The 12357-nt window shown below is 41.3% G+C and overlaps 1 protein-coding gene across 1 annotated transcript; it reads left to right on the top strand.

Moving 5' to 3' along the window:
* The first annotated feature begins 251 nt into the window (after positions 1-251).
* cbx7b (chromobox homolog 7b) lies at positions 252-7425 on the top strand. The gene is made up of 6 exons (XM_084485916.1): positions 252-571; positions 1596-1639; positions 1867-1932; positions 2188-2254; positions 2533-2911; positions 3727-7425. Exons 1-6 carry the CDS (start codon positions 503-505, stop codon positions 3936-3938), a joined length of 837 nt encoding a protein of 278 aa, XP_084342042.1. The 5' UTR covers positions 252-502; the 3' UTR covers positions 3939-7425.
* Positions 7426-12357: the final 4932 nt, after the last annotated feature.

Genomic DNA, 12357 nt, shown 5'->3' on the forward strand with positions numbered 1-12357 from the left:
TGCCAATGCGTGCTTTGTTGAATGTTCTGTTAAGAAATAGTGATTATTCATTGAATTCAACGTAAAACGTGTTTTGTTGTACTGCTGCTCCTCAAAATCATACTATATTGTGACAGGCGAATGCCAGCTGAGCTCCATCATCGTCGCTGCGTTGCCAAAGCGACCTGGAGCGCGCTTAAAGGGCGCGCGTCTGGTAATGGCACGTGGACGCGCAGAGAAGCAGTGTGCAGATGTGTCGCAGATTTGTAAAGTCACTGGACGTGCGGAGAGATCCAGAACGAGGAAGTAGCGCGGAATCCGCGGGCCTTGAAGTGTCAGGAAAACGGTCAGAGATCATTGAGCGAAGGGGGGACTGATTGGTCGGCAGACGGAGAGGCTAGGAGCCGCGTTGGTAAAGCGTGGTGCGCGGTGGAGGGTACGGTCATAAACAGTTTGGATACTTTGTGACGGAAAAAGGCGCCACTTGGAACAGTTTCCTAGCCGCGTGCACCGCGTCGGGGAGATGGAGCTGTCAGCGATTGGAGAACAAGTGTTCGCCGTGGAGGCGATCCTCAAGAAAAGAGTGAAAAAGGTATTTAATTAAATATATAAATATATTGAAGGCCTAATTTTAACCATCATATTCGTGCTGTAAACGGGACGTTGCTAACGTTTGATGAAAATGTTGGCAACACTGTTGAGTTGTAAGGAAGAGGAGAATGAAGGGCTATCCAGCAGCACTAGTAACCTGGTTACTCATACTCAATGTGGGCTACAGTGAAGTGGGCGGGGAACGGAGGGTATCCCTTTAAATAACCTGTTATTTACTTATTTATTTATGTGCAAAAATAAAGTATTAAGAAGCCGCTTGTATATTGTTTTAGTCTTAGGCCATTGGTTATTATCCTATATTCGAAGTTAATTATTTTCCCCATAAACTCGCCAGTGAAATAGCCTTATAAAACTAGAAACGGTGAATTGTCATTTGGATAGTTATCAGCCAATGGCGGAATGATATTTTTTTTGTATTATTGGGAGATGCACATGGAGAATATAACGGAACACTATCAAAAATAATAGCCCAAGCATGTACATAAAACGGTTTGGAAGCGCGCACAAATCTCTGGTGCGAATATGTAGGCTAGATCACGATTCATTTCCTGAACAGTAGAATAAGAACTACAACGCACTTTCCGTTATGCATGTTTCTGGAATGTTCTGGAACATTCCCGTGGCGGGGAGAGAGTCGGCGTGAGCCCGCGCGCTCTGTCAGGTGAAATCATGCCAGCCCCGTAAACAGTGACGTCAGTTTACGCGAAAAAGATCACCTTTGCTTTAAAAGTAGATGACGTCATCAACGACAATCACTAGATGTCATTGGCGTGATGATGAAATGGAATGAAATTTGCTTTTGAGCTGGTAATTGATAATAATACTAATCAAAACACATTTAAGGATTAATTTTAATGGAGATTCTAACACAAAAAAAACCTAAATAGAGGAAGTTAACCGACAGACATCAGCACCATACTTCTCCACATTCAGAATGCTTACATCACATATAAATTAGGTGTGCTCTTAATATTCATGTTCATACCACACTTTATTTCTAACAGGGCAATGTGGAGTATCTTCTGAAATGGAAAGGATGGCCTCCAAAGTGAGTGTAAAGACACACACACACACACACACACACACACACACACACACACACACACACACACACACACACACACACACACACACACACGCGCACGCGCGGGGCTCCTTCAGGAAAAATATGAAGGATGACTTCCAGTGAATGAAATGATGAACTATTGCCACCAATCAAGCGAAGGAATACTAAAAAAAGTGTCACATGCTTTGCTCTCATTGGTTGACCTGCAGGTACTCCACATGGGAACCAGAACAGCACATTTTGGACCAACGCCTACTGCAGGCGTTTCAAGAGAAGTGAGCAGAAACATGTGCTGTAGGACCGATGGAAGCTAACTGTCCAAGAGTTGTATTTCCTAAGGAAAGCTCACATCTGTATTCTCAGACAAAATGTTATCACTTAATGCAAGGACACATTTGTTTGTCTGTTTCAACTCTATTAAAAACACAACAGTGACAACCCTCCCCATGGTGCCCTTGAGCAACACTAAGCGACATGAGTACACTATGCTGTTGTCTTTAGTAGTTTCTTGTTTTCTTGTTTTATTTTAGAGAGCAGAGGGATCGAGTTGTGGGACACAAGAGGAAAGGGTCAAAGGTGAAGAGACTGCTACTGGAGGTAAATAGTCCCATCACTGATTCAATTACATGCATCTTTCATGTGTATATTCATGCATCATCAATCCAAATATTATGCTTATATTTCATGATGCATATGTCCTGTTGAGATGTTTTCTCACAAACAAGAGACTATGACAAGCCTCCTCCTTACATTTAGGAGACAAACATAACCAGATTCATTATTTATTTACTCATTATTATTTACTCATAATGAGTTATTACTCATTGGACTCACTGTTCCTTTCTCTGTCTCCGCGCCACTGCATTATCCAACAGAACACCATCTACACCATGGACCTCCGGAGTGCCCACAAGGCCCCAGAGAAGCCTCAGCCTCGCCTGCGTCTCTCCCTGACCGGCTCACTGGATCCCGGGGCGGAGGACCAGGAGTACGACCCCTGCAGACGGACGCTTCGTCCGCGGCTGGCCCATCAGACGAGTGATCCGCAGAGGTCACAGAGGTCAAGCTCTCTAACCCCTAGCAGTGAGGTCTGGGGGGATGGGGATTACGAGGAGGACGAAGAGGAGGAGGAGGAAGAGGAGGAGGATGAGGAGGAAGATGAAAGGCAAGTAGAGGAAGACATTGAGTTAGAGGAGGAGAAAAATAAGATCCACAGAAAGGCGACGGCCGAGAAGAACGGAAACCTTTTGAATGGTATGTATGCCACTCAGGTCCACTCAGATCCTCTTTAGCCAGTTCCACTTCCTGCTTCGCTTTTATCTTCAAGCAGATATCAGAGTAGTGTGGCTCATTGAGAGATTGGCGGATGAGCATTAATAGAAGGATAAAGATAGCTTGCTTTCTAGATCATGTAGTCAAACGTGCGTAGTGCAGTGATAGATGTATGTTGTATGTTATGACATCATGTACAATTATGATAATGATATTTTCTCACGCTTTTGCACTTTTAGATATATGTTACAACCCAAATAATTAAAGAAGGTTTTGGCATACATGCAAATATAAAGTATAAATCTCTAGAAGAAAAGAAAGAAAAAGAAAATATATGTAATAATATATAGTAAAAATGTGTTCACCTTTTATATTGTCCAATTGTTATATCAGATGTGTACATTTATAGCTAGATGGATAGAAAGAAAGAAAGCTGTACCATTTCATCCAAAATAAGATAATTTTGATCCAGGCTCATATTCTGGCTGAATCCTGCAGACACTGGTATCCTATTTGTCCATTAGTGAGCATTTCAAAGCAAGATAAGATATCCAGGTCAGTCGAAAGTAACTCAATCACAGCCAACACATGGAAGGCTTGATGCAATCACTGGCTCACTGCAAACCCTACCTTTGTGTCTCTCTTCTTTTCTCTGGCCGCCGCTCTGATGGAACATTATCTCTCTCTCTCTCTCTCTCTCTCTCTCTCTCTCTCTCTCTCTCTCTCTCTCTCTCTCTCTCTCTCTCTCTCTCTCTCTCTCTCTCTCTCTCTCTCTCTCTCTCTCTCCGTCCAAACAGTACAAGACAGAGGATGGAGCTCAGCCGTCGGCCCAGAAGAGAAGCAGGATAACAACGGGTCCAAGAAGTCTTCTGATTGGACGCCGGGTCAGGTGTTGTGCGGCCCGGGGGAGGTGACCGTCACCGACGTCACCATCAACTCCCTGACGGTGACGTTCCGAGAGGCCCTGGTGGCCAAGGGCTTCTTCAGGGCCTGGGGCCTGGAGTTCTGATCCTCCCAGCGGAAGGAGTCACTGGGATGAGTAGGGGGGGGGCGCATGGGGCTGGCAGAGGCAAACCACTTGAATCCGTTTCATCCCGGCTCTCAGATTTCCCTCTCCCTCCTGCTCCTCATCCCCCTTGTAGGATTCCTGGGTAGTGGCTCCCTCCCGTCTCTTACCCTCTGGCCGTTTTTTTCATCCGATACCGTATTGTAGGTTGTGTAGACGCTAACTAGTAATCCGGGAGTAGCATCCGTCCGTGTGCTCGCGTGTGTACTCAACACACGAGTTAAACTAATATCCATAAGTGGTTAACACGTATCACCTGTGGTGTTCTCGTATGAGTTTCTGATTCCTGGTGCAGCCGTCGCAATGCATGCCTGCCTCCTAGTCAGCCGTATCAATGTACTGATATGCGATAGTCCGTGTTTACCCTGTATGCCTAGGCCAACGTTGAAAACCCTACGGTGGCGGTGCGTTTGGTGTCTCGTGTTATGAATATAATCCAGAACACTGCGACGAAAGACAAGCAAAACTATACCTGGAGAGGCTTAGGAACTTGCACTGAATTCATATACGCACCCGCCAAGCTCTTTCACAGAGATAGACTTTGTCTTTTTTTCTGTTGTTCAGTGTTTTCCAATACGATCGTGTGCTTCAAAATGACTTTGACCAAGTTTCACACAAACCGTGGCCATCGCACTAACCCCAGAGCTTCCCTTCCCTGTCCATCTGGCCCAAGATGGGATGACTTGCTGTGGTGGTGACGATGGGAGCTGATTCTGTGATGGGTCACCATGGTGGAATTTCCCTTGGGGCCCTGCGATTTGCCTGGTGGCCAGTTGTTTATATCTGGCTCCGAGGGCGATGGCTCAGAAGGTGGTGAGCCAAACCCTAGATGACTAGGAAACCACAAGAAATGTCTTCACACCTCTTCATCATGGCCTTTGTATGTCTGTGGAGCAGATTTAGGGCAACACACACACACACACACACACACACACACACACACACACACACACACACACACACACACACACACACACACACACACACACACACACACACACACACACACACACACACACACACACACACAGTTCTGGATTCAAACCCAAACAGAGATGGCAGTAGGGGTCAAGGAATGTAGGGGTAGGGGGTCAAACGACATGGGTACGATCACCCCAAGACACCCTGCCTGTTCCTTAATAGTACAATGTTTAAGAATAACATTTTAAAACAGTCAACAATTAATTACATGATCAACAGATTGTAAAGAATTTGCAGTTCTGACGTTATGTCCGAGATATATATTGTGTTGGAGAAATGTACTTAAGTTGGCAGCTAGTACCAGCAGTACCGCATCGTAGTACCACTTTGTACCTGATTAAGAATAACTTATTTTCAGGACACTCGTCACTGTAGTGTACAATATGCCCTCAGTCCAACATGAGCGGATGAAGTAGTGCTACCCATAGGGCGTATTCTTACCTTATCATAATACTATTGTATTTAGTTACTTTTTTGTTAGATAACAGAGCACTGAAATGCACTATTGATTCGGCGCATCGGTGCAATTCCTTGTTTCTTCCAATAGGGGTGGCCACCACAACTTCCTGGCAATATGCTGCCCCCCCATTGTGTGGAGCAGTGGTTCTCAACCTTTTTGAGTCGTGACCCCCAATTTAACATGCACTGCTGTCCGCGACCCCCCCCCCCCACACACACACACACACACACAAGGGCTGTCAAAATTGCTAAAAAATTACGTTTGAATATTCCCTCTAAAAAAAAACTTATTTGAATACTATTCGAATATCTATATTTACGCATTATGTCAATGACGCGCATTACGTCAATAACAGGACCAACTAATACAACAAGACATAACTACTTGTATAGGTAGTTTATTTAAGTTTAAACATATTTGACAACATATTACCTACACAAAAAAAAGTAAATGAACTAATGGCCAAGACCGCAGACCTCTCTTTTTCTCTCACTCTCTCTCGCTCCCCCTTACTCTCTCTGCGCATACTTGTTTAAATAAAGAACAACAATAAACAAATGCTGAGTGCTGATCAAGAGTTTTGTGCAAGCAATTTAAGGTCCCGACTCTTGTCGCTTGACTTGTCGCTTGACTCTTGTCTGTTGTCTTGTAGTGTTCTGGTCGCCCACTCGCAAAGCAGACAGCCGCACTGCGGCTGCAGCGGGTGTGTGTTTTTCCACATTCAAATATTAATTTTCACCTTTGAATGTCTGTTTTTCAAAACTATTCAAATATATATTCAAATTTAGAATATTCGTTGACAGCCCTAGTGTCTGTATGTGTGAATGAGAAGGGCAGACATGAGACTAGTGGACAGGTTCGTTGTTGTTGTTTTGGTGTAGGCCTAGTTACGGCCGACAGCAACTGGTTTTGAGTAATAAAATGCCTGTTTGAGCCCAACCGCTCGTCGTCCTTCTAATGTCCAGTCGGACGCTACATTAATTTTGATAAAAATTAAATAAATAAATAAATAATAAATAAATAAATGTATATTTTTCCAAAATGATTTGGCGACCCCCAGAAATCATCTCGCGACCCCAATTGGGGTCGGGACCCCAAGATTGAGAATGGCTGGTGTGGAGGACTGATTTGACTGCTAGCTAATCTTACACGTTACACCTTTAAAGGATAACTTCTCGATTTTTCTGTGACTAATTAACTAACTATTTCTGGAATTGGCCAAGTAGTAAGCTCTTCAGAGATTTCTCCTTGAGTGAGACTTGGTAAGACACAATAACAAACAGACTGGATCAGTAAAAAGGCACACTAAAGGTACAGAAAATAGTTTTAATTTCTCTGTAAGGATCCTTTCCCTACTATTGCCCCATGGGGTAAATTGCAGCTTTTCTGGGCCGTAATAGCTGAAGCACTACTGAACCAATTTCAAAAATAGCTGTCCGCATTAGTTACTTAGACCCTAAACAATGTGAAAATAGGGTCCAAGTTGAAAAATCCAGACGTTGTCCATTAATGACATCAACAAATGAACTCTAAGTCGCATTGTATAAAAGTGTGTGCTGAATAGTAAATAGACATGTATTCATACTTCACATGCCAAAAGGTACCCCTAGTATTGACCACATGACCCTGTGCCGATTGTACGAGAAGGATGAGAGATTGGATGAAAGCAAAGTATTTTTTGTGATTATTTTTCTACATTGACCTGAATGTAATCAGTCCATTCTGAAGATAGACACGTGGTCGTCACGCGCACGAGAACTAAGAGAAATAGTTTTTATAGTTTTAATAACCTCCAGGCTACCATTAGAGTAACAAACAAAAAAAACAAGCACCTTGATTTGATATGACCTAATATTGTTGCTTGTGCTGCTTTCATCCAATGCTAGCGAAAGAACCTTGTTGCACTTTATCTGTGATGTAGTCAACCTGCACATGACTGGCTCTTGACTATGAAGTGAATAGTGAGTGTGCTATTCTTATTGTATACTAAAATTAAAATAAATGTCACATGTTTAATAAAGCTTTGGTACTGTGGTCCCTGATGCATCCTTAACATCCTCAAGGCTTTCTGTTCAAGAAGATGTTATTGAGGGTGATAAAGTATCACTCAATTACCATTAACATTCACAATAGACTACATATTTCAGGTTAAGTTTCATGTTCAATGTTTATCCAGATGAGGCTGGTGGAAATCTTGCCATGGGCACAACAATCTGAGGACGAAATGGCATTCTGTATATTTAACTTAACCTATTTTACCAGAGTTGTGATGTTGAACATTACAAAGTCTACCCTAGAGGGACGTCACATCACACATGCAAGTGTCAGAGGTGGGATTGACAGATAAGCCTTGGAAGGGCCAAACAATATCACACCTTTTGGTATAAAATGGGTAATTTAAAGACTGGAATTGCTTTTAATAGATTACTTCCCCATGATGTATTTGACTTGGACTGACATATAAAGTTGGACCAAGTCTAACAGGTCACTAGTCCAAAACCACAGGAGCAATGGGATTTCATTTGATCATGCCAAATTCAAATTGTCAAATTGTCGTTGTTGCCGTATTTGATTAGTCAGGCATGCAAACTAGTCACCTTTCGGCGAAATTCGCCGTTTTTTTTTAACAAAATTGGCCACTTGTGTGATTCGTGGAGATCCATTGAGAACTTTGGGGGTCTTCTACAGTCTGACGAAAATGAGACTATAACTAAATAAAAATCAATTTAGGATGACAAAAACTACGACGAAATCTTTTGACACTTTCGTTAACGAATGAAAACGAGACAAATGTAAGCGGGACGCTTTGGGAAGCGATCCAATCAGAACTAAGCTATTTATGTGGGGAAGTATTGATCGTCCCGCCCGGCAGGTCAACTAGCAGGCACTTGCTGCGTCGCAAGCAAGTGTCCCTTTGTAAACAGTTTGGCGCAACCAGTGGCGGTTCTAGACCAGTTTTGATGGGGGGGCCGGGATGGGGCCGGCTTTTGTGTTAGAGGGGCACATACAACCCAGGAAAAAAAGCCATATGCCTCATTCAGACAGGGATAAATAAGACTAATAACAGTGTTTACAATTTCAACAATTTTAATTGGGCTGTAAACTAAAACATTGACAGAAAAACAGAACAGATTCACTTTGCAAAAAGAAAAAGAGTGCTTGCAGGTTAGTATGGGAATACATCAATTAATTGCAATGATGTCCACCTAATGTTTTAGGGTCACCAATTAAGTCAAAACACATGTGCAAAAACTCTGCACATCCATCAATGTTCATTCACTAGAGTAACAGTATTCTACGTTTTTTGTGTTGTTTAGCAAATCTATCTACAAAATGTTCCATATTCAAAGCCTTTGCCCTTTTTTACTCAATACTCAAGTCTTTCATCACTTATTGTGGACCTGAGGCACGTTTTCACCCGTTTCAGTGTAGAAAAACTCCACTCACATGAAGCAGAACTCACTGGGATTGGGGGGGCCACAGGGGGGTCCGGACTCAGAGTTACGGGGGCACTGGCCCCTCCCTAGAACCGCCACTGGGCGCAACAATCACCGGTTAAAACACAACCAACTTGAAGTCATTGGCAGACGAGTCATCCCGAAACTTTAAAGCTAATGTTATGTGTGTTTTCGCTAAAATTGGAATACAATACAAGCTGAAAGAAACCACCGATGTCCTGTCACGGTACCGGAGCTCTGTGCTGTCGACACCACAGCGGGGCACATAAACACAGGATTGACTGTGGTTTCTGTGACATGAGAAACTAAAAATGAATACTAATGTTTTATAAAGAAAGATATCTTAGTGGGAAAGCCACGCAACAGATGGCCACGGTTACATACAGTAACGTTCTTATGGGAGAAAGGAGAGGGAAACGGGAGAAAGGAGCAGAAATATAGTATAGAGACAACTTGGAGCTGTGTGTGTGCGTATGTTTGAGTGAGAGACGGGAGTGAATAAGAGACAGAAAAATCGGACCCCCCTCCATTGTACCTCACAGGTACAGAAGGCCTCCGACAAGGATGGGCCACTGAGTGCAAATAAAGCTAGTGCATCCCAGAACAACAACAGACCAAGGAGGACGCCAGAGCAAAATGCATTGTACACACAGGATTAGTAGTCCCAATGATTGAAGATGAGGATGCTGACTGTTCCCCAGAAAACGAATAAGCATCTGATTGACAAACATTATGAATCATCATTGGTGTTTTTTATTTTTTTTTATTTTTCTGCAAAGAAAAAGCAAGGCCATATAAATAATAAAATAAAAAAATGAAATAAAAAAAAAATGTAAAAAGAAATTATATTAAAAAAATAATTTAAAAAAATGGACCTGGACGAATGTTTTTTTTTTTCGACCTGCGTGCGCAGGTTTTTTTTTAGACCTGCATGCGCAGGTTTTTTTTTTGACCTGCGCGCATGTCCAAAAAAAAACATGCGCCCATGTCCAAAAAAAAACCTGCACGCAGGTCGAAAAAAAAACATTCCGCAGGTCAAAAAATTTTTTTTTATTCATTTTTTTAATATAATTTCATTTTTTTCTTTTTTTTAATTATTATTTTTTTTTTATAAAGAAAAAAATATTTTTATTTTTTTTAATAATTAAAAAAATAAATAAACTCCCCGGAGTATAACCCTGGAACCCCCTAGTGCAGGGCTCTTCAATTGGTGGCCCGTGGGCCGGATCCGGCCCCCGAGATATTTTGTAGTGGCCCTTGAAGTGTTATTACATATGAGCCAATCCGTGATAAAGCGATAATGGAGGTAGAGCGGATACATTTTTTGTGTGTTGTACCTACATGCGCCAGGTGACGTCTATAAATAATGTTCTGTGTGATACATTGCCGTTGTACTGTGTATTATGCAAAGACATTACTTGTGCCTTGCTTCGTTATTACGCAGCGTCCGTCACCAACATGTTGACGCGTGCCAAATCCAAGTTGTTCTCCACTGTTATGTTTAATTCTAATCAGAGGCATATTATGCCAGTTTGTTGTTGGTTTTATTGTTCCATTTGTTGGTGTTGAAGTTGTCAGCTATAGCCTATTAATGTAATTCTAAATATTGAATATTGCTCACCTAAACTGAGTGATGTAATTTGCACCATACTATGCAATTTGGTTTGTTTTTGTTGTTTCCTGTCACTCAAATGAGTGCAATCTTAAATATCTGTGATATTGCTGGTGTCTGATTAATGTTCAAAATAGACAAAAGTGAGAACAGCAGTAGTTCATGTGTGAATTTATGGGGCAGTCTGTTTTATTTTTTAGAAGGAAAAAAGTATGAGTTGTATTCAGTTACCAATTAGCTGCATTTCTGTTTTAGAAAGGGGACAGTTTGAATGTGACATTTGAAGTTGAAAGTAACAATGCCTTGGGCCCATGTGTCTTTATGCATCATAATGAGCATGTTGTTCTGCATAAAAAATAGAATATATCGACTCCTATATGCTGTGTTCATTTCTTTATTTGTTACCGTGATTAGTCATATTCTCCGGCCCCTTGTTTTGCTTCAGTTTGATGAACTGGCCCCAGTCTCAAATTAATTGAATAGCCCTGCCCTAGTGGGTCTGTGTTTTCCTCGGCTCACGCATCATTCTCACCTTTTTCACCCCAAACCAGTTTGCATGCCTGTTAGTGATCATTTGATTGATTGAACATTAAGCCTGCCCCTTCCGCATGTTTTCATCACAATTCAAATAATGATCAAAAGTAGTATTTTGATGAATGTACCTGATAAAAATTGGTAAAAGATATTAAGGACAGCACCACAATAAGGTATTTTTTCCCCAATGGTACAAACATACTTTATTGTACAATTAATTTATTGGCAAAAGAATTCAGACCACCAGGATAACTTAAAAAAAGGAAACTATTGAAAAATGGAGCAACAGTTATTTAATTTTGCTTTTTTCTCAGCAAGCACCATTTTTTTCTTCAGAAAAACAAAAACAAGAGTGGTCAAAAAGGTTCCATTTAAATACACAACAAATATTTAAATAGTTTTACTTCCAGTCTCTTTTCAAAGAAGAAATGATAAAAACAATATTTTTGTTCAGTTGCCATCAGTTTGTACAGTGATTCAGTATGTTTACATCTATAGGTCATGTACATTAAACATTTCTTCAGAGAAAAATAAACCAAAAAGCGTGGCATGATAATTCTCCACAGCCCCCCCCCCCCCAGAGCAAACTGCTCGCAGTGTCATTTTGCATCACTTTAGAACGTCTTCAATACAAAACAAAACCACGGCGTTATCTAATAATTCCTGTAGATTCAAGTTTTATTTCCAAAAAAATAAAATTAAATAATATATCTATATATAAAAGACAAAGAGTACTTTGTTTCCTTGTGTTTTATAAAATAAGTCTCATGATATATTGCCACCTGTTACTGTACCTCCCCATCCCGCAGCAAGCTAGGCCTCAGAAAAATAGTGAGCCTGTATATATTGTCTTCACTTGTCTCCATAAAAAGCTAAATGACCAAATTTAGATTATGCTCCAACCCAGTCTGATCCACCCCTCCCCCTACCCCAGGTTTTGTATATTTCTTTTGTGCATGTTTGTGATGTTTGTGATGTCTGGCGAGTCTCGTCTTGAAAGATACTTTTAACTTGTTACAAGGAACCCACTTCCCTTCCCATCCCCAAAAGGTTTGTCAAAAATACACGTTAAAAAGGCGCGTTGGTTCTCATTGACTGATTACACCCTATACTGTACCTCTAAAAAAAGAAAAGTCGCAATACTGTACAGTGGCTCAGGAGTACTTCAAGTTATTATACAGAGAATGAAAAAAAAAAAACACGAAACCTAACAGGGAACAATTCCCCTGCTCGCTCGATCTAAAAGTCTGTACAGCTAATAATTTTTGTATGATTTTCATTTTTAATACAAAAAGAAAAAACAGTATTTAAGTCCAT

This window comes from Micromesistius poutassou (genome assembly GCF_964030765.1).
Source record: "Micromesistius poutassou genome assembly, chromosome: 21".
In the NCBI taxonomy this organism is placed as follows: domain Eukaryota; kingdom Metazoa; phylum Chordata; class Actinopteri; order Gadiformes; family Gadidae; genus Micromesistius; species Micromesistius poutassou.

Coding starts and splice junctions, on each gene's coding strand:
- cbx7b (XM_084485916.1), top strand. CDS start 503: ATGGAGCTGTCAGCGATTGGAGAACAAGTGTTCGCCGTGGAGGCGATC. Junction 572..1,595: donor TCAAGAAAAGAGTGAAAAAG/GTATTTAATTAA, acceptor TATTTCTAACAG/GGCAATGTGGAGTATCTTCT. Junction 2,255..2,532: donor TGAAGAGACTGCTACTGGAG/GTAAATAGTCCC, acceptor ATTATCCAACAG/AACACCATCTACACCATGGA.